Genomic DNA, 27,744 nt, shown 5'->3' on the forward strand with positions numbered 1-27,744 from the left:
TTGTTTGGCTTTTTTGCCTGGTGGCTCTCTAATAATATATAGTTGTGTGCATCAGTCTATGCAGATGCTGGGGGTCATCCTCCTTTTCAAGAAAAAAGAGTGTATTATTGGACGAATTCTTCTACTCCCTCCATCCCATATTAAATGACTAAATATTACATGTATATAAACATTTTTTAGGTATAGATACAGTTCATATTTGGACAATTTTGAGTCACTTGATACAAGACACGGAGGGAGTAAGACATGAGACACCGAACGCTTTCTGGTTCCCCGGACTCGCCAAAAATGGGAGTATTTTGCTTATAGCGTGGCGTGGTGTTTCTCCGGGTCTTTAAAGTGGACATGCAAGAGGAGGCATAGTACAGATTACACCAGTTGCTCCATAAAGAAAACCCAAACACAAATTACAGATATGCATTTACAGGCTGAATTTTGCCATTCTTACTTTAATTCCAAAAGAACCAAATGCTAATTCTATGAAGAAATTTAGGCCTATCAGTCTACTAAATTGTAGTTTTAAAATTTTCACTAAAGTGTTTACCAATAGGCTTGCTCTAATTATGAACTCTCTAATTTCTAGTAACCAGTCTGCTTTTATTAAAGGTAGATATATCTTAGAAAGTGTTGTTACAGCACATGAGGTTCTACACTCTGTTCATAGCTCTGGTGATTGTGGTCTAATCCTTAAACTAGCTAGACTATGAAAAGGCTTTTGACAAAATAAATTTAGATTTCTTGGAAGAGATCCTCTCCCTTCGGGGTTTTGGCCCAAAATGGAGACTTTGGATTAAACAAATCACCCATCTTGGGTCTGTAGGTGTTAAAATCAATAATGTAGAAGGTAATTTCTTTACTACTGGCAAAGGACTGAGACAAGGTGATCCTCTATCTTCCTTACTTTTTAATTTGGTGGTAGATGTCCTTACCAAACTCCTGAATAAGGCTACCTCCCACAACCTCATCCAGGGGCTTGGTGAAAACATCTGCCCTAGGGGTGTCATTAGTTTGCAATATGCAGATGACACTATCCTCTTTTCCTCTAACAATTTAGAAATGGCCACTAATTTAAAATGGGTTCTTACCTGTTTCCAACAAGTTTCTGGTATGAAGATTAAATATACCAAGAGTGAGCTTATCCATGTTGGTTTAGATGCTGAACAAACCGCCCCCTTTCTCACTACTTTTGGCTGAAGGTACTTTCCCCATTAAATACCTAGGGATTCCCCTGCACTATGATAAGCTTAAAAAGGAGGATATCCAACCTCTAGTTGATAAAATCATTAAAAGGATTGATGGGTGGAGGGGGAAACTCCTTTCATATGCTGGAAGACTGGTCCTAATTAAATCATGTCTTGCCAGCATCCCCATCTACCTCCTTTCCTTCTTTAAATTCCCTAAATGGGTCTTGCATCTTATCAATACCCAGATGGATTATTGTCTCTGGAATGATTTTGAGGGGCATAGGAAGCTCCAACTAGCAAATTGGTCCTTAGTTAGTATGAAAAAAGACTCTCTTCTGGGTGGATACGCCAGGCTGTTGGTGTTTCCAGATTCTGGAAGGGAGTTATGTGGGCAGCTAAGGCTGCTAAGTTTGGTTATCGTTGGATTGTAGGAGATGGAACCAAAATCAAATTCTGGGAGAATGTTTGGTTTGGTTCTTCCTCCCTTGATGTCCAATTCTGGCCTCTTTACATCATCTGTAATGAATGCAATGCTACTATTGCTGACATTTGGGATGGTCACACTCTTAAACTCACCTTTAGAAGAACCTTCTCCCAATCCATGATGGAAACTTGGTATGCCTTGGAGCAAATTGCTCACAGTGTTACTCTTAGGGATGACACAGACTCCCTCATCTGGCAATACACTGCCACAGGGCTTTACACCTCTACTTCCCTTTACAGCGTTATTAACTTTCGAACCTTCTCCCAAGATTATGATGAGGGACAACCTGAAGAAAAGGGGGATGGAAAAACCTGAAGACTGTGTGTTCTGCACTGAAAAACAAACTGTCCACCACCTGTTTTTTGACTATGTGGTCACTAGATTGATTTGGAAAACAGTCTCCTTTTATTTTAATAGACAGCTTGGAGTTGACCAAGAATCGATTGCCGGACTTTGGATTTCTAATAAATCCCATGGCGCTCTTAATTCTGTTTGCTCTGCAGTTTTGTGGTGCATTTGGAAGTTTAGGAATAACTTTGTTTTTAATAATGTTTTTTGGTTAAGTACTAATCAGCTTTGGTGGCTCATTCTTCAATCGATACAGAAATGGAAAACTATCTTCAGGCAGGAGGATTCGGAGCAGGTCGAGGGTTTCTGCACCCTCCTCCGCTCGGTGCTGAAGGCGCCCCCTCCATTGGGCTGGCATTAGCAGCGGTCGAGTCTACTAGAGGTATGATTCGCCTGCTGTCGCCATCGCCCAAAGACTCTCTTCTGGGTGGATACGCCAGGCTCAGGATCTCAGATGCTCTCCAGTCGTCCCCGTCAAGATGCGCTGATGTTCGCCGGGCCACTCTGCTGAGCCCGGTGTCCCCTCTGGACGTCGGTGGCTCTTCACCCCAGCCGTCCCCCATGAAGCGGAAGAAGCTGGCGGCGCTTCCCTACTCCTCTTCGATGCCCTGCGAGGCGCGTTGATCTGCTGTCCCGCCAGCTTGTATTAGTCTTAGGCTCCTTTTGGCTCGATGGATATAGAATTAGGCGATAGCTTTTGGTCATATACTGTCACGCTACCTCATATTTTGCTATGCTGTATGGTCCGATCATTTTGGGTCTCGATGAAAAATGGGACCGGGGCGAAGGTCCCTGTTCATCTAAAAAAAACGTACGTAGGATATCGATCTGGATATGGCATACGTGACTCTCGATCCATCCTTTGACTTGACGAAATCAAACCAGTGAAGCAAACAGGCAGCAAAGTATCTTGCTTAGATATATACGATCGATGTACGTACTGTCGATGGGGTTTGTTTTGCTGTCATTGCAGCAAAACGTACACAGCGCGCGCGTGCACCTGGGATTCTGCGTTAAACAGCTGTTCGAAGCTTGGGCACGAATGAAAGAAGCAATCAAAGATTAATGTTAGAGATAGATTCCCAGCAACTTAAACAGCTGTTCGAAGCTTGTCCAACTTACCAGCAAGCAAAGCCGGATATATCGAGCTGCATATATATATACCCCAGGGGGCTGATTCAGCCATGTTGGATATAGATTCCCAGGCACATGTTCCCTTTTTTATTAATTTGAGTTCCAAAGAAGTTTTGAGACTTATACAGCTAGCATTGGAGATTTAAATAAGATGATAATTGTGTGCACGCAGAGACCGATTTCCTCTTTTTCAAAAAAAGAAAAAAGATTGATGGATTGCCGGCCGGATTCCAATCGATTAATTCAAAATTGTACAAATTTGATGGTCCATATGTTGCCCAGGCCTTTGTGGACAAATTAAGTGCATGGTCAAACTCCATGGGATGCTAGTTTATGATTTTAGACCGAGATAAAATCTTTACTACCATTCAGTTTTGTCAGCAACTCTTGTTCAGATCGACTCCCTGGCAAAAACGGATGGCCGAAAATTAACCAAACGTGTCTCGATCGAGATGTACTGAACTGTGCATGTGCCAGGCAGCGTACGAAGCACCAAATGGATAAACACTGAAGCTGCTCACTGAAGCACCAACGGCTTTTCCATGTGCTCCTCCTTGCTAACGCTGCCTCCCTCAACGATCGAGATTGATCTTGGGAGTCACGACCGATCGATGGTTGTTTTTGGCATTTGTAACTGACACATCAAGTAAATTGCAAAAGGTGCTGTCAGCTGCCCCCATTTAATATATATGCTCTCTTATCATTTTGGATTCTTAAATGCAACTGGTTTTTCTTTAATGGAATTGGCGAGATTTCCCTTTTATCAGAGTGGTGCATCTTTTTATCTTTGCCTCTCGGCAAAAAAAAACGGGGGTCTAGGACTAGAAGCATCGAAATTTTAAAACCACTGAATACATATCATACTAAATGTTGTAAGCTCTAGATAGTCAAAATATGCTTGTATTATGCAGTATGAAAGAAAATGGGTCTGATTAGGACACGTCGACTGAGAAATGGCAATTTCTTAGTCGATGATCTGATCACGCATCTACAGAAGAAAAAAAACACGAGGAAGCTGCCCAAATCTCAAAGTCGATCGAATGGACCGAGAAACTCTTATTTCTCAGACGACCGAGCCCTAGAAAAACCGAAAAAAAATACTTGTCTAATAATTTAAAGCTAAGTCAGCTCAATTGGAATTAGTCTTTTCCTCTTAATCATGCCTCATAACATAAACAAACATGCCCCCCCCCCTCCCCCCTCTCACATAATTCTCATCGAAATATTACATGTATCTATAAACTTTTTAGAAATAGATACATCAATATTTGGGCAAATTTGAGACAAGAATTATGTGACGGCGGAGTAATAAGTTAGACAATCAAAAATTCGTAATTGATCTTTCAGCCTCTTAGATTTTTAATTGATACTTCAATTCATATGATTTAGGACAGCAATTTAAACAAATTAGGGATGATAAGACGAAGTCCTAACTGTGTGTGCTCCTTACGCCTGTGAATCATGGCAGCGCCTGCAGAATTCGGAAATTTGTTTCTACTGAGTACTGAATCATCGGGCAATACTCTCAATACAGTTCCTTCAAACTAGCATCACCAAGATGTTATATCTAGGTTTTGGTTCTTGGATGAACGAGAGAAAAAGAACAAGTCTTGGCTGCCGAAGAAAAATGATCTCTCAAAATCATCGGACAGAAACGGAATGCAGATCTGCTCAACTTCCTCTTTGGATTTTATACCCCAAGGCGCGGTTGGAAAGTTGGGCTGGATGCGAGAGTTGTTCTTGAGTTGGCTGGGCCTTCGAGTGGAATGTGGGAGGCTGGTTGGGCCAGCTTTTGCTCTTTTAAAATTTTGGTTTTAAGCCGTATTAAATGGCTGCTTGTGGTTTGCTAAAACTGGAATTTTTTAGATTCATGTTAAAGTGTACAAGTGGATTATCTAGTCCTTTCCATCAGATCGGTCTTTTGGTTGCGTTGACAAGCGCATGAAGTTTGACATGGTATCAGAACCAAAGGTCTCAAGTTCAAATCCTGGCTTTCACAATTTATCTTAAAAATTGTTGTTACCCCCCTCCATCCATGCATTGGCCTCTTGAGCCACTATACCTCTGACTTTACACGTGTTGACTTCTCTTCACTCTCACACGTGAGGAGGGTGTTAAAGTGTATAAGTGGATTACCTAACTCTTTCCATCAGATCGGTCTTTTGATTGCGTTGGCTAGCGCATGAAGCTTGACAATTCAGTTAGGTTTTATTAGTTTTTTTGTGTTCGGTTACACACGCCCTGAACATATGAAAAATTATCTACTTCCTCGTTCCGAAATTAAGTGTCGCAACCGAAATTAAGGGGTAGACTGCGGTAGCAGCTGTCCATCCATTTCTGAATGGATCATAGATTAAATCCTTCCCTTTCTTTAGCATTCTTCCCTTTCTTTAGCATTTTTTTGGCATAATTTAGTTTAGTGACAAGATACAATGCAATTTCGCACTCGGCCTTTTTCCCTTTCTTTACAATTTTTTTTAGAGCAACGATCTGGCTTTATTTATTCAAGAGACAAAGTACAAAAGATCGATACACGAATGAACACAAATAATAAAGATACTCAACAAAATTAAAAGTTTCATTATGGTCCTTCGAAGTAAACTTGTCTTGATCCATCCTTCGCATCTTGATGCTTTTCACGTATTTGTTGACAAAATTACAACATACCATGCTTGCACAAGTTGAACTAACCTCTGAGGTTTTAAAAAGCGCATGAGCGGCCCACCTAAAATTGTGAGAATTTAAGATCATTGAATGCTTGTAAAATTGCTTCTTCGTCGATGAATAAATAAGAAAAAAGATCAAAAACACGAAAAGATGTGTCATGAGAAATACTGGCTCCATAGTATAGGTTGCAACGCTTACATCAGGATGATGAAGGAGCCAGGACAACAATTTTCTAGACACCAATCTTAAGGCCGAAGTGGCCATGAGAGACGAGGGGAACCCTGGAGATTGAAGATTTCTCGAAGACAACGGCAACTAGGGTTTCTACTCTCGTAACTTTTCTCCCTAGAAATGTGCCTTTCTTCAGCATTTCTCGCCGGTCCTTCAAAAATCATTGGCACCTACAGAACTCAACTAGCTACCAACTCAACTAGCTACCAACTCAACTCTTCGTGATGTCCTTAGAAATTCCAAAAAGTCAGAGCGGCTAGGTTTTTATATATTTTATTATTTATATGGTCGTCCGCCGACCAGCTAAATCTGATTGTCGCGATCTCTTTAATTTACAAGAGTCCAGCTGGCCGTGTTTTCTTCCCGTTGAACCAGCACGCCAGTCTTTGATCTGCTTGAAACATGTGTACTGTACGATATTTTAAGAGTTCAGACCGCACAGTAAATTTCTGGTTAGATTCCTCTTTTCGTTACTACATGCACTCCAGTACGTAGTGGCCTTTAAATAATAATAAAGTGTTCGCTGCGCGCATGCGTCCACCTGCATCTGTTAAAGTTCCTTGATATAATTAAATTAATTGTAAATCCACGTGGGGGGCATTGCATGTGTTTTGACTATATACGGAGTATAAAGGTTATAGCTTAGCGGACAGTAGAAACGAGAAACGCAAGTAGCAGCAAACACTGTTAGATCGAAGACGGCCGGCAGGACAGCGAAAACCAATTAAACGAGGCAGAGAGCTCCATGGACGACACTCAAGGTATACGTCTTACTAGCTGCTCATATTTATTTTTGGCAACACACTGTATGAATACCCTATTAAGCGCGCTCAATATATACTCCGTATAGAGGTAGAGCTAGCTACGCAGGAGTCGGGGCAGCAGCTGGCTATGGCTACCGAAGCTGCAGGTACGTATACACACACGTACGCAACATGTACAAATTTTTGCATGCGCGCGTATATATGTTGATATTAATACGAGTAAAATGAGAGCGCATGCATGCTAATTGTTACTATTAGTTTCAGGGAATGCACCGGAGCAGGATGGCGCCGATTCATCTGGGATAACAGCGTTGCCGAGCGGATCTAGAGATGAAGAAGGTAAGCTCGAGACGCGCTGATTAATTAAAACTAGTACTCTCTCAATCTCATATTAAATGACGGAATATTACATGTATCTAGATGTATTTTAGTATGTAGACAGGGAGTAGTATTGATCCGTCCTAGCTTGCATTGCATGGTTGTGAGAGCGCTAGCTGCGTACTTATTCATGGTTAATCTGTGACGTAATATATATAGCATTAATTGTGTGCGTGTGTAGATCAAATCATTCCAGAAGCACTGCCGGACGACGAGTATAATCCCCTGATAACAGAGATCCTAAGAGTTCTTCCGGCCAACCCGTTGGGCACTGGCGTTGCGTGCCTGATTTCGGATGCCGGCGGCGGCAAGTATTACGGAGCAGACAAGGTCCGTATCGGGCCGTTCCAGCGGCAGGATCCAGCCATACAATCAGCTGACAGGATGGAGCAGGAGAAGAAGCGCGTGCTCCGCGGCCTGCTGATCACCAGCAACGACAACGAAGAAGATGAAGCAGGCCGGCGTGAGCAGCTGAGGAGCCACCTGGAAGCCATGGGAGTCATGGAGCCCGCTGCACGGCTGTGCTACGACGGGACCTACAGGTCGATGACGAGAATGGACTTCACTGGCATGCTGCTGCTGGACGGGTTCTTCCTCTACTCGCGCTTCGTCTCCGGCAGCATCGACGACATCATCGTCGACCGCGACATCATGTTCCTCCTGGAGAACCAGATACCTTTCTTCGTCCTGGACAAGATCCACCAGCTGCTAACCGGACCTTTCGATGAATGTTCCAGTCATTTCGTCCTTGATAAGGTCGCCGAGCGCGTCCAACGAGTGCTCCAGCACAATAAGTACATCGCAACCACCAACGTTCATGTACAATCGCCTGGCGAAGATCGTCCATGCCATCTTCTCCACCTGCTCTACATGTACTTCACACCTGCCGCCATCCTCGGCTCAGATATTTTAATTGACATCCAAGTGAATAGTGCACCCGTGCCCGAGATTCGTCGTTGGCGCCGGGCGACAGAGTACTACGCCGCCGGCGTGGGGTTGGTCAAGCGGGAGCTCCACGACGACGGGGCGCGCTCCATCCTGGACGTGGATCTCATAAAAGACCAGCTCCACATCCCTCGCCTCATCATCAACAGCAACACCTTCCGGATGCTACGCAACATGGTGGCCCTGGAGCACAAGAGCCTGCACCAGACGTGTCGGAGTTCCCACGTCACGGATTACTGCCTCTTCCTGTCGCAGATCGCCGGCACGGAGGAGGACGTGGAGCTGCTCGTCTCCAAGGGCATCATCATCCACCTGCTTCACAGCAACCACGACGTCGCCCAAGGGCTCGCGGGGCTCTACGACGACCACGACTACGACCTGAACCTCAGCTACCTCAGCTCCAAGAATGATGCGCTCGACAAGCTCGTAAAGAGCACCTGGAGGAGGTCCAAGGCGTGGCTGCGGTTAAACCCTTTGAAGGCTCTGCTGGGTGTCCTGGTTGCTCCTGTCGTCAGCGTAGCCACCGTGCTCCAATTGGCTTTTGCTGGACTCAGCTACCGCAGAGGCCATTAAGTAGTAGCTAGTACCGCCATAGATAAGCTTCATCGATCATTGCAATATCCTTGATTAATTTTCAAGTAAATTCCATTTTTTACCCTCGAGTTTCAGTTATTTTGACAGTTTTGGGATTTAGTGGATTTTCCGTTTATTTACTTCATTTAGAAAAGTTCTGCCACTAGTGATTCCATTTAAGATCGTACAATAAATTTCTGATCATAGATTCCTCTTGGTCTTGGAGTAGTACGTACATAGTGGCCTTTAACTAATTGCTGCATCATGCCTTCACTTGCATCCATCCGACTTTCTTGATCTAAACAATACGGGTACTGATCGAAGTGTTGTCTTGCATGGAGTATTGTACTCCCTCCGGCTTTTTTCAAATTTGCCCAACTATGATTGTATTTTTATGTAGGAATAACTTTATAGACCTGTTAAACTAAACTAGCTGGTTCACCTTTTTATCACGAGAGCCGTTGGAATTGCATCTGTATGTCGTTAATTTCACTCTCCTCTTTCCATCGTTCCTTTTGAATCTTAAGACAAACCATATCTAATAGCTGAAGAAGCAACTTATTTTTAACTAAAAATCAGACGACTGGGGTATAGTAAAACCGGGCCGTTTTATTATTTGTAAATCAACAAAACGTTGTACTATTTGAAATGTCCACGCCATGGAGGCGTTATGTTTCCATTATATACTCCCTCCATCTCCATCACATATTAAGTACCGAAATATCACATATATGTAGATGCTTTTTAGATACAACATTCATATTTAGACAAATTTGATTGTTGGGACGGAGGGAGTAATATAAATGGCAGGTTAGCGGACAATACAAAACGAGAAACGCAAGTCGTAGCAGCAATATACTCCTACTGTTGATCGAAGACGGCCGGCCGGCCGGCGAAAACCAACCCAAGCTCCATGGACATTCAAGGTAATATATACGTCCTACGTACGTACTAGCTAGTATGGTACGTACTTAGATCCCGGCCCCTAGCTAGTTATGTGGTATATCAAGCTGGTCGTCTCTGCCGATCGAACCCGTCCCCGTCGTTGTGCTGCTCGCCGGCCATGGCACACCGTTCTTGGCAGAGTTGGAGGCCTTTGCCTGACAAATACAAATGCATTTGTACACGGTTTTGATCGTTAAACCATTAATTATTCCGAGTGAGAAGTGCTTCATGATTAATCTTGTGGTGTTCCATGTTACGATCGCTCCTGCAGGGCAGGGGTCTGGTGCAAGCGCAGCACAGCTGGAGGAGAAAGAAGGCGATTCCCTGATAACAGAGATCTTAGCAATTGCTCCTGCCGAGTCGGATGACAGTACGTACGTGGAGTGCCTGATTTCGTGGGTCGGCGACGACATCGACCGCGGCGATTATTACGGACCAGGCAAGGTCCGCATCGGGCCGTTCCACCGGCTGCAGGATCCATCTGAACAATCGGCTGACATGATGGAGAAGGAGAAGAAGCGCGTGCTCCACGGCCTGCTCACCCGCAATGAAAAAGCGCGTGGGCAGGAGCTGAGGAGCCACCTGGAAGCCATGGAGCGCCTGGTGCCCTACGCACGGCAGCGCTACAGCAGCAGCTTCAGCTGGATGACGAGCAAGGAGTTCGCTGGCATGCTGCTAGTGGACGGGTTCTTCCTCTACTCGCGCTTCATCTCCCGCGGGGACGACGACGACATCACCGTCGACCGCGACATCATGTTCCTCCTGGAGAACCAGATACCTTTCTTCGTCCTGGACAAGATCCACCAGCTGCTAACCGGACCTGGTCAAGTCCATGAATATTATTCCAGTCATTTCGTCCTTGAAAAGGTCGCCAAGCGCGTACAACGAGTGCTCCAGCGAAATGCGTACATCGCAACCACCAACGTGACATCGCCTGCTGCTCCACCATACCATCTTCTCCACGTGCTCTACATGTACTTGGCACCTGCCGCCATCCTCGGCTCAGATTCAATTGGCATCAAAGTGAATAGTGCACCCGTGCCCGAGAATCGTCGTTGGCGCCGGGCGACAGAGTACTACGCCGCCGGCGTGGGGTTCGTCAATCGGGAGCTCGACGGCGGCAACAACGGGGCGCGCTCCATCCTGGACGTGGATCTGATAAAAGACCAGCTCCACATCCCTCGCCTCATCATCGACGGCAACACCTTCAGGATGCTGCGCAACATGGTGGCCCTGGAACAAAAGGGCATGCAGTATTCCACGCGCAACTCCCACGTCACGGCCTACTGCTTCTTCCTGTCGCAGGTCGCCGGAACGGAGGAAGACGTGGAGCTGCTCTTCTCCAAGGGCATCATCGTGCACATGCTCCGCAGCAATAGCGACGTCACCAAAGGCCTCGCCGGTCTCTGCGACGGCGTCACCATCGAAGACGCCTTCGGCCGGGACGCCAATAACTACCTCAGGTCTAAGAAGGACGCGCTCGAGAAGCTCTGCGACACCACCTGGAGGAGGTACATGGCGTGGCTGCGGATGCGGAACGTCAAGTGCTGGAAGGCGCTGGCGGTCGTCGCTGCTGCTGTCGTCAGCATAGCCATCGTGCTGCGATTGGTTTTTGCTGGAATCAGCTATGGCAGAGGCAAGTAGCTTCTAGAGTTCTAGTGCTTGGTACTATCCATCCATTGTTGCAATATCCTTTTCCCGTACCGTCTACGATTACGGTTTTGCTATTTCTTAGACGACTAGTCGATGATAACAACATTTTGATTCAATCATCACTATACCGCGTACAAACTTTGAAGGCATTTTGGTAAAGCCTTTTTTTTAAATTGTCTTAATTACTTATTATGGCAGGCAATTTCATAAAATGCCTTAGAAGAACCAAGTTAGGGAGGCAATTTTAATAAAAAGCCTCAAAAACTTTGAACATCAAAAGTATAATGAAAAAAAAACCTAAAAAAATCTAAGCATCAAAGGCATTTTGAAAATAAGCCACAGATAAAATCATTTTGGGGCTATTTGTAAAATCGCCATAGCAAATTTAGAGGCTATTTTAATAAAAATGCCTTCAATTGTCTGTACATTATGCAAAAATGCCCTCAGCTTTTCTTTTTCTTAAACTTACCCTACAACCGATTTGACACGCACGTGCTCTTTTCTTCCCCGATCGATCTCCCCGTCTCCCCGATCTCTGCGCGCGCATCGCCAAACCCTTGCGCCGCCGCCGCCGTCGCGCCGACGACCTGCCTTCGCGCCGGCTTCGCCAGGATTGGATCTAGGCCACGCCTTCCCCCGCGATGTCGTGGCTCATCCGCCGAAGGGCGAGCCGCCCCGCCCCCATCTCCTCTGCTATCCCGAGCTAGTGCCAATGGAGGCACGCCGCGGAGGCCGCCGCCGCCGTCGCCTGCTCTCCTCGGACTTCCACCAATATCACCTGACCGCGTGCAGTCCCTCCGCGTGCGGAGGCGGCTGCTGCCGCCGGCCGCTGCTCCTCTCTGCTGTCCACCCGCCGCTGTTCCTTCCACGGAGGCCGCTGCCGACACCGCCGGCTGCTCTCCTCTACAGTCCGTCGGCATCCCGATTCCCTCTCCGTTCCTCATCGGCGCTGCCGCCACCAGTGGCGGCTCACCGGCGCATGCACTGCTCTCTTCCGTTTCCGCGCATGACAGGATCGATATGGGTGCCAAATAGGAGAGCTTTGTTACATCGGAGTATGGCATCTTTAGTCCCACATTGCCAATTAACAAAAAATCCCACCAATATGTAAGCCTGGGAGAAGAATGGAAGGGAAGAGAAAAATTAGGAACTTACCTTAAAAGAGGTCACGGATCACAAAATCACGCCAAGTGGCAAATATAGTAAGTCAATAAAGGTAATAATAATAATCAACGTACTAGTGAAAACCATGGATGAGACTGGAAAGTGCATAGAGAGAAGGAGGCAGAGATAATTGGTTGGACCCAATATTTGTAATTTGCAAAGCCTAGTTTGACAATTCAGGGCATTTCTGGAAACACCCCAAATAACAATTGAAGGTATTCCTAAAAAAGCCTTAGTTGCTATGTTTGAAGGCTTTTTTTCAAAAAGCGTGAAATGACATTCCCCTCACCCAACTTCCTTGTCATATTTTTAAAAGCCTCCAAACATTTTTGGAGGCATTTTGTCATCATTTCGAGGCATTTTAAGATGCCTCCTAATCTGAAACGTGGTGTAGTGCATTGAGATTCGTGTAAGATTAATATATGTAGGTCTAGAAACTCTCTTACGATTAATATCTTTTACTCCGCCAGTAAACAGTATGAGCTAGAGTTGATTTATCTCGTGTCACTCAAGTATCACGTTTGTAACTGACATGCATGGACGACCGCCGGAACCGGCGCCGGGCCGGACAACGCCGCCGTGTGCTCCTCCTTGCCAACGCTAGCTGCCCATCGGCCGGTCAGCTCAGTACAGTACTCCTCAACGCTTGTTTTTGGCATTTGTAACTGACACATCACCCTGCAAAATGTGTGTTGTCAGCTGCCCCCACTCATATATATATATGCTCTATTCTCATTTTGGATTTTTAAATGCAACTGATTTTCTTTATTTGAATCGGCGAGATTTCTCTTTTATCAGACTAACCTATAGCAGCAGGGTGCATCTTTAATTAGTTTTTGGCCCACATCACTATGTACTGCTATATCGTTCCAAAGAATCCCAAATCCAGGAAAGGGAGCCAGGAATTGGAAATGAGGGGCTAGGACTAGAAGCATCGAAATTTTAAAACCATTCAATACATATCATCCTAAATATTGTAAGGTCCGTCAAAATATGCTTTGTTATTATGCAGTATAAAAGAAATATTACATGTCTTCAAAACATGTCTGATAATATAAAGCTCTAAGTCAGCTCAATTGGAATTAGTCTTTTCCTCTTCATGTCTCATAACAGAAACAGACATAATAAATTGAGTACACGGTCAAAAATGTCTTAATTGATCTTCAGCCTCTTAGATTTGTATTCCCTCTGATCCATATTAAGTGTCGAAATATTACATGTATCTAGACGCTTTTTAGATATAGATACTTTTATATTTAGGCAAATTTGAGACAATTAATATGGATAGGAGGGAGTAGCTCATGCTTTTATAGATTTTAGGACAGCAATTTAAACAAATCATAGCAGCGCCGGCAGAATTCGGAAAATTTTAGGGCAGGGATGTGCATGCTTTGGGCCGCAGCAGCTATCGATCGCCAGTCCAATGAATAGGCCTGTTTTTTCCGTGGCCCAGCTGGATTCTGCTTTATGGGCTCATTTAAACTTTTGTCGCTGCTGGGCGTTCAAGGAAATCAGACATTCTTCCGTGTATGTCAGCTGGGCCCAGAAGGTGGCTAAATTGCTTAACTGTCACCTGGGCCCAGAGGTTATTGTTTTATGAGCTCCAATTAATTTATATACTCCTACGTATTATTGTAGGCATGATAGATTTTGGAAAGGAAGTGAACTATTTTTTTGATAGAATTTGTTACTTTGATCGGGTGATACTAAAGGGGGGGTAAGTGACTAAGAGTGCAGTAGAAAGTAGTAAAACCATACAAAGAGATCTAGCAATTTTTCTCTAGAAATGCATGAATGCATCCCTCCTTTTCTCTCGACCTTCAAATCCGAAAGTTTCAGCTCATAAGTCGAAGATCTAGCAATTTTTTGCGAACTCATCATTTCTCATGCTTTGTCGACCGATGCAGCCACTGTTTTGAATTATTTTTTTCGAGGAACACTGTTTTGAAAATTACGAAGACGCAAATTATAGTCCAAGAATTAATTAATTAATCAGTACGCCGCCGGGAGCAGGATCTGCCTGAGAATCTGGTAGAAAGCTCGCAGATACCCCTTTTCCTTCTTTTTCTCTTCCTCCGGTAGCCTCAGCAAGCTCGCAACTTTCTCAAACTTCTCCTTTGCCAATTCCACCTCCTCCTCCGTCGCCTTGCTCTTCGCCGCCATCCTCTCCAGCTCCGGCAACACAGGCGTCGGCGGGGAGAGCGCCCACTGCATGGCCCACACGGCAAGCGGCCGCATGTAGTGCAGGGACCGGTACCCGCCGGCACCATCCGCCGTCCATGACTCCGGCATTTGGAACGCGTACCCGTACCCGTCTTCTCCCCATCCGGCGCCATAGGCCCCCTTGGCCGCCGTGAACCCTTCCTCCCGCATCCCTTCCCCGATCATGGCCGCCGCCACCGCGTACGTCGTCCCAGTCCACACCTCCTTGGACTGCGTCGACGACTCGTCCACCCCGCCGCCGTGCTCCGGCAAGCGGGCCCCGTTGACAGCCCCCACGCCGCCGCCCTGGACCTGCATCACGTTGTGCTCCAGGACGGCCGCCAGGGCCCGGCGGGCCTTGTCCCGGCCCACGACAGGCTCCAGCCCGCAAGCCCGCGCGTACCACTGGCCCGCGAGCTGGTCCGCCATGACCGACTCGCTGTTGCCGCCGCCGCTGTTGTCGTACCGGAAGTAGTCGCCGGTCCAGAGCTCGGAGTCGTAGACTTTGTTGGCGCGGTTGTATCTTTCGAGGAAGACGGCCTCGGCAGGGAGGTCGCCCACGAGGGCCGCCATGGCGGTGGCGGCGCGGAGGGCAGCGACCCAGAGCCCGCCCGTGTAGGCGCTGACGCCGGAGACGGACCACAGGTCGTAGGTTTGGTCGGGCCGGCCCTCATTCTCCACCATGCCGTCACGGTCTCGGTCGAACTGGTCCATGTACGCCAACGCCACGTACACGGATGGCCATGCTGACCTGGCGAAGTCGAGGTCACCCGTGGCCGCCACGTCGCGATACACTTGGAGCACGAACTTGGGGTTCAGGTCCTTCCACCTGGACGGGTCGTGGATCATGTACGCGTTTAGCTCGTGCCACGGGTCATTTAGCCCGATGTCATGCGGCACGGCGCCGAGAACCTGCGCAATACAAGGTGTTTATTCATTCAGCTGACTCGTTGTATCGATGGATACACACAACCATGTATTTTTATTAAATTTATGTCTTATAAGTCAATTTTGGGTACCTTGCGTGGCACGAACTTGCCGTCGAGGGTGTACATAAGGCGGGGGTCATGGCGGAGGACGGCGGCGGCGAAGTCACGCTGGAGGGAGAGCTCGAGGTCGGGGAAGAGGGAGAGGAGGGCGAACGAGGCGTAGAAGTGCACATCGTATGTGTTGTACATGTGGTACTCCATACCCTCCAGGTACAAGAACTTCCCCACACCCTTCTCATCCTCCGCCGCGGGCAACAGATGCTCTTCCGCCCTCGCCATGGCAAGCAGGATGTCGTCTGCCGCCGTGGAGGAGGAGGTGGCGTTTGGATCGGGATGAAACGCGGCGAGGGAGAAGGGTTCCATTGTTCCGGAACTTGACGAAACGAGGCTTGTCTTCTTTGACGGCATCCCATCTGTGACAAAAAGATCAAAATTATGGATTTTCAATGAGTAATCAAATTTTGTACTTCCTCCGTCCAACAAAAGATGTTTTTGTTGGAGGGAGGGAGTACTGTATTATGAAGTTGAATTTGTTGTCGGAGACTGGAATTTGATTCAGTGTTAGTTAATTAACTACCTGTCCAAATGGTGCCTCCAGCGTTGAGATAGTAGAGCTCGTTGAACAGTGCGACAGGATACCTGAAAAACAAAAAAATCATCAGCTGTTCCAGGATCAAACTAACAACAATTCAGAAAAAAATCTAATCCAATTCAGGCATTCAGCTAACGAACAATTCAGTAATCCGACTGTTTGATTGAATCTGAATTTTCGTACCAATCAGGAAGCGATTTGTCCTGCAGAACAGGCCTCTGCCACGCCTCGATCTGACGCTCCCACTCCATGTGTTCTACATAAAGAAATCTTCAGAAATCTCGAATCTTTTCTTGTCCACAGTTCAGAAAAATCTCCGCCACTGGATTCTCACCGAGAAGCGCGTGGTGAGCCAGCTGCTCCGCTGCGGCGTCTCGATCCAGTCCGACGAACTTGGTGTGCCGCCGGTGGTAGGTCCTGCCGGCGGGGAACTTCACCACGGGGCAAGACCACGAAAGCGCGAACGACACCTCGCGCGTGCACCCCGCCGTCACCGTCGTCGCCGCCGCCACCGCCGCCCCGACCGACGACCCGGGCCTCGACGGCCTGCCGGTGCCGGCGGCGGCGTCGCCGAAGGAGCCGTGCTTCTTGATCTCCTCCCACATCTCCTTGGCCGTGGGCTCGCCGGATTTGGAAGATGGGCCCATGGAGAAGGACGGGCAGCAGGTGACGCGGACGTCGCCGGTGTCCTGCGACGCGATCGCGAACGTCACCGGCGGGTGCCCTTCTGCTGTGCTGTGGCGGAGGAGGACGCCATGGACGCCGTCCCGTGCTCTGCCGTGGCAAGGAAGAAGAAGAAGAAGAAGACGGTGTCAGATACAGATTGCTGGCTGTTAATTAGTTCATGTCATCGAATTCTATTCCCCAAATAAAATTTGCTATGCTCACTACCTCATCGTGGAGTTGCTGTGATTTCCGGTCAGCTCTGATTTCCCTCCGACTGAATTCTACACGATGGACAAGCAAATTCAGGTCAAATGTTCACTGCAAAGATGATTCTGAAGAGCTGCATAGTGTTCTTTGGCTTGCACTTACTGCCCATGTGAAGAGCAGTGTGACATCTGCAGGTGTGCTCCCTGAATTTTGCACCTGATGCATGCAAACATCAAAAATACAGAATTAAGCAAATGACAATTCAATTGGGACTCATTGGCAGAAGATTAAAAATGTACCGTGAAAGTGAACACCGCGACCGGGAAGCTGCTCTCCTTGTAGTTGCGCGGGATGAACGGAGATATCTGACGGCATGTGATCTTGATTTCAGGGTCAGGCTCGCCTACATTGCAATTGGGGAATACTCATTAGTAGGGCATCTGTTCAGAAGCCTTGTCGGTTAATCGACATGGTTTCGATGCCAGACGACAAATGTGTCTGTCAGGTATGTGTTTCAACATCATCTGACAACAATGTAGTGTCATGAATTTACCATCATATACTGTCCATGATCTTGGGAACAAGCCATGGTAACTGCAGTTCTTCTCTTTCAGGTTCCAGTCCCAAGACCCAATGCTGGCCTTATCTATTCCTCTGCAAATTTGCAAATGGGGTTATTTATCTGGCATAATCAGATGTATGAAGTGCAGGTGAGCTTGTGAGAATCTCTCTGCTTACTTCAAGACTTCAGCAGGGGGTGCCGACAACACCGTCGAGTAGCTCTTCCCACCGGGACGCGAAACAAATGCCTAGACAGGTGAATATTGGCAATGTAAGGAGCTGTTTCAGAGTTACCATTTAACATCTCAAATTATGAATGCAAGTGTAAAAGCTGATTACTGAAAACTGGTTGGCTAGGATGGGCTTCTGTTCATATATCCCTGGGAATAACTGAAAATGCTGAAAGTACCCCCTGTAGCTTCTCCCTATGCTTCCTGCACTGAAGAAGAAAAAAGAATGTGCTTTGAACAAAACTGTAATCTGAAGAATCAGCTGCAGCCAAGGCAAGTTTCCAGAGTAAACATGGAAAGTACTTACCCTAGCGTGCCGAGGGGCACCCCACGGTAGCAGTTGCTCATCCATTTCTTGAACGGATCGTAGACTGAGGCCTTCGTGAAAATCAAACAATTGTTCAACAAGTTCAGTGACTACTGACTAATTAAGCAGAAAAATATATTTGAACTGATCTTTCAACAACATGTGTGTACTGGTTGACAGTTTAGCTGAATGCCTGAATGTTGAACAAGAAGAGCAACTCACCTTCCCTTTCGCTCTTTCTTCGACCAGTATACGCATCATTTTGACAATCAAGGGTGCCTGCAGCAGCACCAGGAGCATGTTCAGTATAAATCTAGCAAAGGAATTATGCCTTCTGGCAGCTAGCTGAATATGAAAGCCAAAAGGTGCAGTCCATATTCATGTGCTTACGACTGTCATGATATCGTTCATGGTGAAGCTAAACATTGCAATCTCCTTGCCTTCATCGTCAAATTTTCTCTGCCAGGTTCTTTCCGGTGGCTGAGCACAATCGATGTGTGAGTGCGCCTGAAGTAAGTCAGAACAACCATATCAGACTAACTTGCTTGCTGAAAACAATTTGGATTTTTTTTGAAAGAACCAAGGATATCTTAGAAGATATCCAAAAAACAATTTATCAAAAAAGAAAATCGGAGATGTGAAGAACCTTGACCTCGACTTGAGGGTTAGCTTAGAACATACAATTATGCACCAAATTAACGAGCCAAAGTAATGGAAGTGTTGTTTGTCAGAAGATGTACCTTTGTTTGCTCCAACTCTGAACTCCCCATCTTCAAAAGCCGATCACGCAGCCAGTTGTATCTTCAGAAGCCGATCAAGAAAAACATGATTACTCAAAGTTAAAGCAAACCAAGCATCTGAACACTGAAATCTACCAACATAACAACACAGGAGAAGGAGGAGAGAAAATACCTGAATCTGAAATACTGCACCTGAATTTCTCAGCTCTCTCAGGAGGTACTCAGCTTTGCTTTTTTATATATAGAACTCACTGAAGAAGAAGAAGATGATACTGCTGACTAGGGAGGAGGATTAGGTGGTTGGTATCAGAAACATATCTTTTTCCCCTTTTGTAGGTGCGTGGAAAAGTAGGCCTTTCACACACGTCAAAGTTGTTGAATAATTAGCCGAGTACAGCACGGGAGATATTACTACTGCTAATCAACTGTCTGGGCTAGGATCATCACTTCATTATGTTTTGTGCTCCCAATCAGAAGCCTTGTGAATGATTAAGCTTATGATTGTACAATTCCAGATTGCAAAAGGACACGATTCCCACATCATCTCAGAAAGGAACAGGGTTTTGGTGATGCCAGCGCTATCTAGTCAAGGAAAAGACAAGTGCTAATAGCATCCATGACTGGGTTTCTTGACTTGTCAACAATACCATCATGTAGTGTACTTTAATTTAGATCGGATGGGTTTCTTCAGTATGTAACACATTTTTTAAATATTTTTTTGAGCCGGCCGGCCTGAACCGGTTTACATTGAAATATTTACACCTTGGAATCTAAGGCTTTTAGGTGAGAGATAGTTTTTTAGCAATGGAACTTGATATAGTAAAATAGTATGGTCAATAAAATACTCATTTTAATTAGCAGACGCTGTAGTTTTGTAGCATGGGACTTAATAATTACTACCCATTTTAATTAGCAGCCACTGATAGCAGTCTACTGTCAACATCCATTTTCTCAAAATAAAAAAGAAAAGGTGTCAACATCCATGCCTGGAAAGTCTTTCTCACATGCTATATCCTGTTTGTCCAAGTCTTCAGCAAAGCCAAATGCAGCCACACAAGATATATTATGCCCTTTTGCTTAGTCTAACAAACAACTGCTTCATGTAGGATCCATGATAGTGACATGTCATCTAGAAGGACATCTTCCTTCCATGCAAGCACACTAATTTCCACATAGTTTCCCCCCCTTGGAAATGTAGTTTTCTTCTGCTTAGTTGACTATTCATACAAATACAAAAATGTGATGAAAATAAAACTGCATTTTTTTTCAAATAGAAAGAACTTTGCATTCTTGAACTGGCAAAACACCGTTGGGACGAGGATATAGATACGTACTCCCTCCGTCCCAAATTAACTGACGTGGATTTATATAGATTCTTATGCAAATCCACGTCAATTAATTCGGGACGGAGGGAGCACCTACGTAGTGTCTACACACCAAACATTTGATCGGATGTGTTTTCAGGGCATCGAACCGGTCATCGGAGACAAGAGAATCATAGCCAGCAAAAATGGCGTTTGATCCTTCTGTTAGGTGTAGATGCTCCCTCCATTAATTCTAAACTATGAGGCGTATAACTTTTTTTTCTAATTCAATTTATTTCTTAAAGTTCGACCAAGTTTATAGAGGGAACAAAATACAAATATCTACATCTCGAATGGAGATCACTAGATTCATCATAAAATATGTTTTTTTCTGGCTTATTGATTTGATAAATAGAAGATGCTATATATTTTGCTAGAAGTTTACTCAAATGTCTTGGACTAGAGAAAGTACTGAGATATGTCCTAGATTTTTTTTAGTGGATGCCCTAGATTTTGTTTTGAGAGAGGAAGGAGATATGGGCTTAGATGCCTAGGTGGTATAGATGTGGCCCAATAGCACTAACCAGCCCACTAAGAGTATCTTTGCTGTCTGGGCACTGCCGCGCTAGTCTTGTGTTTGGAGTAATCTGTGTGCCATACAGGACACTGATACTTGCCCATTGATCAACTCGATGGTTTGTGGTATGCTGGCAAGTGGCAATTTAATTATACACATCTGGCTACTGTTGTTTTATTTCTGTGACTGAAGTCTGAACATGTGGAAACTCATTTGCCATACGTATGTGGTCGTTGGTGCATCCAGTTCCTGCATAAATATTCATGGCGTTGATAAATGATTGCTGCACGTGTGTTTAGAACTACTCGCTCCGATCTTAAATTGTTGTCGAAATATTACATATACGTAGACATTTTTTAAAAATAAATACATTCATGTTTGAACAAATTCGAGTCGACTTTAGGATCAGAGTGAGTAATCCGACAGCAGTGGCAATTGCTGTGGCAATACTCGTGTAGGTTTCTGACGTTCTGCAAGGTGCCAACTGCCAACGCGCGCGGTGTTCGACAGGAGCTAGTAATCCGTATTGTAAAACCGGCACATTTGGCGAAAATTGGCACAATGACTTTGTACGCCCCCCCAGCTGCTCTATATATCATTGCATTTAGATCAAACATGTACATTATTGGCAAATATATATAGCAGTTTGCTAGCTAGCTAAAGTAAGCCTTGGCAGCACTAGAACTTCCCATGTGTGTTAATCCATCTGCTGTACTGATTTGTTGCAGTTGTTTCCTGTAAATCAATACGGGATTACTATGCTCTTGGAAGGAATGATTATTAAAAGGAGGTTCCGTGGATGCTGATAGATAAACCACTAGTATAGCATAAACAACCCAACAAGATATGATCGTGATTCCTTGAGCTGTTCTGGCACGCTGACACAAGACAAGTACATCAAAAATTGCACCACGCTGCAAGCGTGGTTGGCTATTAGTACTTCAGATCTAAAGCATAATAATAATAATAATAATAATAATAATAATAATAATAATAATAATAATAATAATAATAATAAAAGTGAGGAAAATCTTGAATTCTGTAGGTGCTGCGTCCATATTATCTTCATAAAGGATGAAGCAGACAGCTTAATTAGCTATAGCTTGCTTGCTCGAACCACCTCCAAGAAAGCAGCATAGGAAGCGATGGAGCAAATGGAAGCGGCGGCGGCGGCTGACACCGGCAGCGTCCGGATCGTGTCCCGGCGCATGGTCCGGCCGTCGTCGTCGAAAGGTGACTCTCCATCGCCGCCGCCGGAGGATATCCACCTCACGCCGTGGGACCTCCGGCTCCTCACCATAGACTACATCCAGTTCGGGATCCTCCTGCCCAAGCCTCCCACCGGCGGCGACCGCCTGGTCGACGGCCTCGCATCCTCCCTCGCCCGTGCGTTGGAAAGGTGCCGTCGATATGTTAATATTTGATCCAAATTCTTATGACGAGAGGCTTTTCCTTTGGTATATTATCTTCTTGATCTTTACTTCTGTTGATTCCTGTCAGGTACTACCACTTTGCCGGCCGGCTCGCCACCAATGAGCACGGAGAAGATGCGACCGTCACCATCTCGCTGCGCTGCACCAATGAAGGTGCCGAGCTCGTCCATGCGTCAGCGCCTGGTGTGGCCGTTACAGACATCATCGGTTCAGTGTACATCCCATCGTCCGTGGTGTGGGCGTTCTTCCCGCTGAACGGGGTGCTTGGCGTGGACGCTGCCATCAAGCCGCTCCCCGTGCTAGCGGTGCAGGTCACCGAGCTCGCCGACGGCGTCTTTGTCGGCATGTCCCTCAATCACGGCGTCGCCGACGGGACGGTCTTCTGGGAGTTCTTCAACACGTGGTCAGAGATCAGCCGAGGCGACAATAAGGACATGATCTCTAGGCCGGCACCAGTGCACCAGAGGTGGTTCGTCGGCACCAACCCCGTACCGATCCCCTTGCCATTGAGCAAGCTGCAGCATGCCATTCAGCGGTTTGAGCTCCCGCTGGTGCAAGAGGCATTCTTCACCTTCTCTGCTGCGAGCATCAAGAAGCTCAAGGCGAGGGCGAACGAGGAGATGGCCGGCGGTGCTGCGGCTACCATCTCCTCGCTCCAGGCCCTGCTCGCGCACCTTTGGCGGGCGGTGTGCCGAGCCCGGCGTCTCCTGCCGGAGCAGGAGACGTCGTACACATTGATATTCGGATGCCGAGGGCGTGTGGACGGCATACTGCCGGGCTACGTGGGCAATGCCGTGCTGCCCCGGAAGACAAGGTGCGTAGCCGGGGATATCCTGGACAAGGGTCTGGGCTGGACGGCATGGCAGCTGAATCGCGCCGTGGATTTGTTCGACGAGGCCTCCGTAAGGGAGTTCCTCGATCGATGGCCTCGGGAGCCGACGTTTGCGTTCGTCGGAAACGTGTCGGCCGGCGGCACTGGGCTGACAACAGGAGGCTCGCCACGGTTTGACATGTTTGGGAACGACTTCGGGTGGGGGAAGCCTGTGGCCGTGCGAAGCGGCGGCGGTTTCAAGACCGACGGAAACGCAGATGTCTTTGAGGGGCCGGAGAAGGGAGGGAGCATGTCGCTGGAGTTGTGCTTGGTGCCGGACGTGCTGGGGAGGCTCGTCGCCGATGACGAGTTCATGGATGCCGTGAGCGTGCCAAGGTGATTCTCCAGTAGTGTGTGTATTTAAGTGCATATCGAACCGATTCACTTCAGGAGCTCTCTGGTAGTTCATAACTTGTATGATTCTGGATGTATGTTCACTCGGATGAGGATTGCACTGAGATCACACAAATTGTTGTGCTGACTGCTGAGCAACCAACCATTAGGGCCTTATGTCTGAACCTTCAGGGCATCCACAGAGCATGCTTGTAGGTTCAGGGCATCTACAGAGCATGCTTGTAAGGTGCATTTCGTAGCTTCGTTGCACTGTCGCACATCAGAGACTAGTTTTTTTACATGCTCCTAATCAAATTGGCAAGAATACCGTTACACTCTGAGTATTTATATTAATTGTCACACTGTCACTCACAAATGATACTATTTCAGACAACTAAACCAAGTAATCAACACACCGAAGTTAATGTGGACTGGGATGAGCCTGATGAATGGACGTGATCTTCTTCCATGGAAGTTAACAGAATGTGTACTGACGCGGCAGCGGCTGGAACCCAGGCGCCGACGTCCATGTCCGCCTCCAGAACCTCAATCTTGTCCTTGTATTGCCCGGGTATGACTTTGGCCGGTGCATGCTTCGTTTTCTTTACCATCAGCAGCTTGCCATTGGACGCGACGAGGTGCCAGTACTTAAGTATATAACCTTTGGGCTCTTTGATGAAGATGTGATTCTCGTTGTCTCGCATTAAGCTGCCTCAGTAAATAATGACCTCTTTTTCGTCATCATTACTAGGCTCGATGTTTCATCGTCGCTGTCGTCCTTATCATCATCGTCGTTGTCGTCGTCCCTATCATCATCGTCGTCGTCTCATAATCATCGGCGATTGATGTCTCTGTTTGTTTTTTAAATTTGACAAACTTATAGAAAAAATATAGCAACATCAATAACTCTAAGTTAGTTTTATTAAATTTGACAAGCATGTGTTTCTGTAATCATAGTAATACATGTGATCTTATTAATCTTCTTCGTAACTAACTATCATCCGTGAAGTACCTCGCAAATGATCAATGAGCGTGCGACCTAATAATTATTAAGAGATAATAAGTAATAGAACATAAGACAATTTGAATTAAGAGGACACTTATTTGCTTCATTTTGATCAACTCTCGCAAACGGCACCGGCGGATAGCAATCAGTTTTCATCCTTACGTCGCTTCACTGCCGCCGCCTGACTTCAGCTTGGCCGATGCCGTGGACACTGCGGACCTGATTGCCAACGGCTTATCCGTCACCAACGCGACCGTGGCCTCATTCCGGTGCTAGCGTCCTTTTGTTATAGTGGTCAGCGGTGTGCCGGATGATGAAGTCGGTGTTAAGGTAGACCTACGTTGTTGTGGTCGCGGTGACACCGGGCATGCGGGAAGCAGCCTTCTATAGCTGCAGTTCTCTATCCACCGTGATATCGCCGAATGACTAGTGGTTGTTTCATTACAACAGAAATGCGAGAATAAGAAGAAAAAAAAGTAAGCATTTAACATTTATATTTGTTAGCTATATTTTTATTAATTTGTTGACACATTACCATATATATCTAATATATATTAGAACTTATTATATTATTATCAATTAATTTCTTTTGCGTTGTTATACTTTGTAACATGGCTAAAAAAAATTAAAGGAAGTTCAAACCTCATGATTTGTATATTGTTGGATGCACACAACTATATTTTTATTAAAAAAATGGTCAAACGTTAAGAGATTCGTTAATTAATTATGTCTTACAAGTCTAAAGCGTTTGCTTGTTTCAGGGTTTTTGTAGGAATCGTCAATCATGTTAAGAACTAATGGTACTAACTATATTTAAATTCATATATGTTAATATTGTATCCTTTATATTACATATAGCCTTCAAATTTTGAGGGTTCATGTATTTTAACTAGAACACTCTTTAGGATATTTTCAAGATTTTTTGTGTATACACTAGAGATCTCCAAATAGCTAAGGCATGTCCACGCAAAGACCGACTAAATACTATCATAATGTCTTATATATAGGAACAAAGATAGTATAATTTATCAATGGAATAGAACAACCATGAATGTATGCTTTGAAGAATTTTAGAATTTTGTTGGTTAATTTTCATGTGGCAATGAATATATTAGGAGATAGATCAGAGTTGCATTTAGATTAACCAATAACCTTTGCACAAACTCTAAGCTAGAATGAACGAGCAAATAAGTTATTATCTCCTTCTATTCGGCAACTTAGTGATGCTTTGTTGGTAGATCATATGCATAATGTTTTTTCTTAGAAACTATGGAAATACCCTAAACACCGAAATGACTTAGTTTTTACAAGTAGATGGAAAGTAAATGAAGAGATGAAGTAGTTCGCAACGGATTAGACGAATAGTAGGTGTTTTGCGCAAAAAGTATGAATAGTGGGTGTTTTGCGTAACAAACCTCACAATGATGAGTGGTGACATTTACTCTCGTAGGAGAGGTTGTTGCCCATTTTTTATGTTCTTTTGGAGTGGAAGTAGAATTATTTCGTATGATCGTCTTTTTGGAATTTCCCTGGTCTTTTGTGTATTCAATAGCATAAATCCCACAGCCCTGGAAGGGGAGGCGGCGTTGGAACACTCTGGAACCTCCCACACGTTTTTGCGTTGTTCCAACGTTTTTTTTTGCACTTGTTTTTACCCTGAATTCTTGTGTATCACAGTCCCACACGTTTTTGTATTGTTGTGTCTTTTTTCTAAAAAAATGCACTTATTTGATATGCTTCTCACAAGTATACCTGACGGATGTGGTTTCTTATGTAGGCCTGATCGAAATCACCCTCCGCCTGGTCGCATTCGCCGCACTTCCATCGCCCTCCGGCCAGTGCCGGAGCCTAAGCCACTCAGATGATTCTCTCTCTCAGATATGCTCTCCGTTAGATCTGGTGGCAGCTAGCTAAGGACGGCGGTTGCCAAATGATGAAAGATTAGGCAGTTGAAACATCAGTTGTCGTGATGCCAGTTGAAACAGAGCTCTCCTGCTTGTAAGAAACAACTCTAGTTAAATGACTCGTCTAAGAAATACAGAAGAAATAAAACTTCATTGTTGCTGCAAACAATTGATTCTTGAGTTCTGAAATAACGATTTTTGTTAACTCAATGAGTTCTATACGACTGCTCTAGTGCAATTAGTAACTCTAGAGCAATAAGTAATTTTACTTTTTAAAGGGAAAACCAAGCTTCACACCTTGATTCTTTAGTTGAGAACCATAACATGGAAAGAAAAATGATATTGTTTTTCTAGCAATAAGCTGATAACTTGTAGAATTGAAATAACCAGGAACCTGAAGTGCTATTTAACGGGGAAACTGGACTGACTCAGAATGTGCAACTTGAGATAAGGAGACCATCTACTTTACATAACATGTTTTAAGACCAGCAAAAAGGAAAATTCTTTACCTAAGGAAATATGGCATATTTAAGACCAACAAAAAGGAACAATCTTTGACTAAGAAACTTGTGTATCATGTCCTATTGATTCATGCTCTTATGCCTTTGCATCAGGTCATTTATTTACTCAAGATTCAAGCATGTAATCTTCTGAAGCTCCAGTACTACAGGGAAACAAACCATTTAGTCGACGGTGATAACTGATAACTAGACATCACAGGGACTGCACTTGAGCGGTTCAACTCTGTCATCGCTCGGTCCAGTTTCGCAATCTTTGCCTAACAAAAATAAAACCCAAGAAAATAGAAAATATCAAAGCAACTGGAACGCTGCTAGTAGATGCATCAACCAAGACACGCCGACGACCACATACCGGAAGGGGATGTTCTGCGGGGGTGACCGTCGGAGCAGCAGAATGCGACCACCACTGCGTTTGAGCAGGGGAACAGCCAGATCGACCGGTGCCCTGCGGCCGGCCTCATCGAGCGGCAGGGGAAGACGGAGCCACCGCCGGCCTCCCACGCGGCATCCGCCCGAGCCGGCCCTTGCGGGTGCTGCTCTCTGTAGCTGCTGCTCTTGTCTCTTTCCCCCTCTCTCTTTTCGATGTAAATTTACTTGAGAGACTTGCAGGAGATAGTATTTGTGTAACCGCTGCTTCGCCTGCTTGCAAGTGTTGTCCTCTCGGCCATGTACATAACTCTTTCTTAATTGATGTTCTAATAGTACCTCTCGGTTCCTTGGTTTGACTCAAGGGTCTGATACATTTTGTTATATTGTCAAAGCAGTATGCCAAGTTCTGATGCTGGAGTTCCGTGTGCATGCAACAAAGAAAACTTGACAATTTTAAGTTTA

The 27,744-nt window shown here is 45.6% G+C and overlaps 5 protein-coding genes and 2 long non-coding RNA genes across 10 annotated transcripts; 4 read left to right on the forward strand and 3 right to left on the reverse strand.

Annotated features, from left to right (window-relative positions):
- Positions 1-6,700: 6,700 nt before the first annotated feature.
- On the forward strand, positions 6,701-8,790 carry LOC112271806. 2 transcript variants are annotated; one of them, XM_024461979.1, is made up of 4 exons: positions 6,701-6,809; positions 6,899-6,958; positions 7,071-7,151; positions 7,372-8,790. In XM_024461979.1, the coding sequence occupies exons 1-4, from the start codon at positions 6,794-6,796 to the stop codon at positions 8,706-8,708; spliced, it is 1,494 nt and encodes a 497-aa protein (XP_024317747.1). In that variant the 5' UTR covers positions 6,701-6,793; the 3' UTR covers positions 8,709-8,790. The 2 variants fall into 2 exon arrangements, with proteins under 2 accessions (XP_024317747.1, XP_024317748.1); XM_024461980.1 differs by having other exon boundaries at positions 7,077-7,151.
- Positions 8,791-9,881: 1,091 nt separating this feature from the next.
- LOC112271632 lies at positions 9,882-11,428 on the forward strand. Its single transcript, XM_024461355.1, has one exon. It carries the CDS (start codon positions 9,882-9,884, stop codon positions 11,295-11,297), a length of 1,416 nt encoding a protein of 471 aa, XP_024317123.1. The 3' UTR covers positions 11,298-11,428.
- A 348-nt stretch (positions 11,429-11,776) lies between these two features.
- Positions 11,777-12,226, reverse strand: LOC104584016 (circumsporozoite protein-like). Its single transcript, XM_010238101.1, has one exon. It carries the CDS (start codon positions 12,224-12,226, stop codon positions 11,777-11,779), a length of 450 nt encoding a protein of 149 aa, XP_010236403.1.
- A 2,017-nt stretch (positions 12,227-14,243) lies between these two features.
- Positions 14,244-19,391, reverse strand: LOC100843668 (non-lysosomal glucosylceramidase). The gene is made up of 16 exons (XM_003571259.4): positions 19,137-19,391; positions 18,965-19,025; positions 18,615-18,731; positions 18,447-18,503; positions 18,225-18,295; positions 18,027-18,126; positions 17,865-17,935; positions 17,680-17,780; positions 17,426-17,529; positions 17,289-17,342; positions 17,145-17,200; positions 16,588-17,027; positions 16,437-16,509; positions 16,239-16,300; positions 15,692-16,074; positions 14,244-15,584 (listed from the first exon to the last, which is right to left on the reverse strand). The coding sequence occupies exons 2-16, from the start codon at positions 18,992-18,994 to the stop codon at positions 14,463-14,465; spliced, it is 2,841 nt and encodes a 946-aa protein (XP_003571307.1). The 5' UTR covers positions 18,995-19,025; positions 19,137-19,391; the 3' UTR covers positions 14,244-14,462.
- LOC104583526 lies at positions 17,023-19,753 on the forward strand. 2 transcript variants are annotated; one of them, XR_731341.3, is made up of 4 exons: positions 17,023-17,320; positions 17,518-17,631; positions 17,741-17,958; positions 19,480-19,753. It is a non-coding gene; the product is annotated as an uncharacterized LOC104583526 (long non-coding RNA). The 2 variants fall into 2 exon arrangements; XR_001407290.2 differs by lacking the exon at positions 19,480-19,753 and adding an exon at positions 18,045-18,383.
- A 2,176-nt stretch (positions 19,754-21,929) lies between these two features.
- Positions 21,930-26,402, forward strand: LOC100843976 (uncharacterized acetyltransferase At3g50280). Its single transcript, XM_003571260.3, has 4 exons — positions 21,930-22,244; positions 22,346-23,485; positions 23,873-24,053; positions 26,266-26,402. The coding sequence occupies exons 1-4, from the start codon at positions 21,991-21,993 to the stop codon at positions 26,269-26,271; spliced, it is 1,581 nt and encodes a 526-aa protein (XP_003571308.2). The 5' UTR covers positions 21,930-21,990; the 3' UTR covers positions 26,272-26,402.
- On the reverse strand, positions 23,915-27,699 carry LOC104583527. Of its 2 annotated transcripts, none has more exons than XR_731342.3 (4): positions 27,266-27,699; positions 27,073-27,170; positions 26,241-26,480; positions 23,915-24,333 (listed from the first exon to the last, which is right to left on the reverse strand). It is a non-coding gene; the product is annotated as an uncharacterized LOC104583527 (long non-coding RNA). The 2 variants fall into 2 exon arrangements; XR_731343.3 differs by having other exon boundaries at positions 23,915-24,358.
- Positions 27,700-27,744: the final 45 nt, after the last annotated feature.

Source organism: Brachypodium distachyon, chromosome 3 (genome assembly GCF_000005505.3).
Source record: "Brachypodium distachyon strain Bd21 chromosome 3, Brachypodium_distachyon_v3.0, whole genome shotgun sequence".
NCBI lineage: Eukaryota > Viridiplantae > Streptophyta > Magnoliopsida > Poales > Poaceae > Brachypodium > Brachypodium distachyon.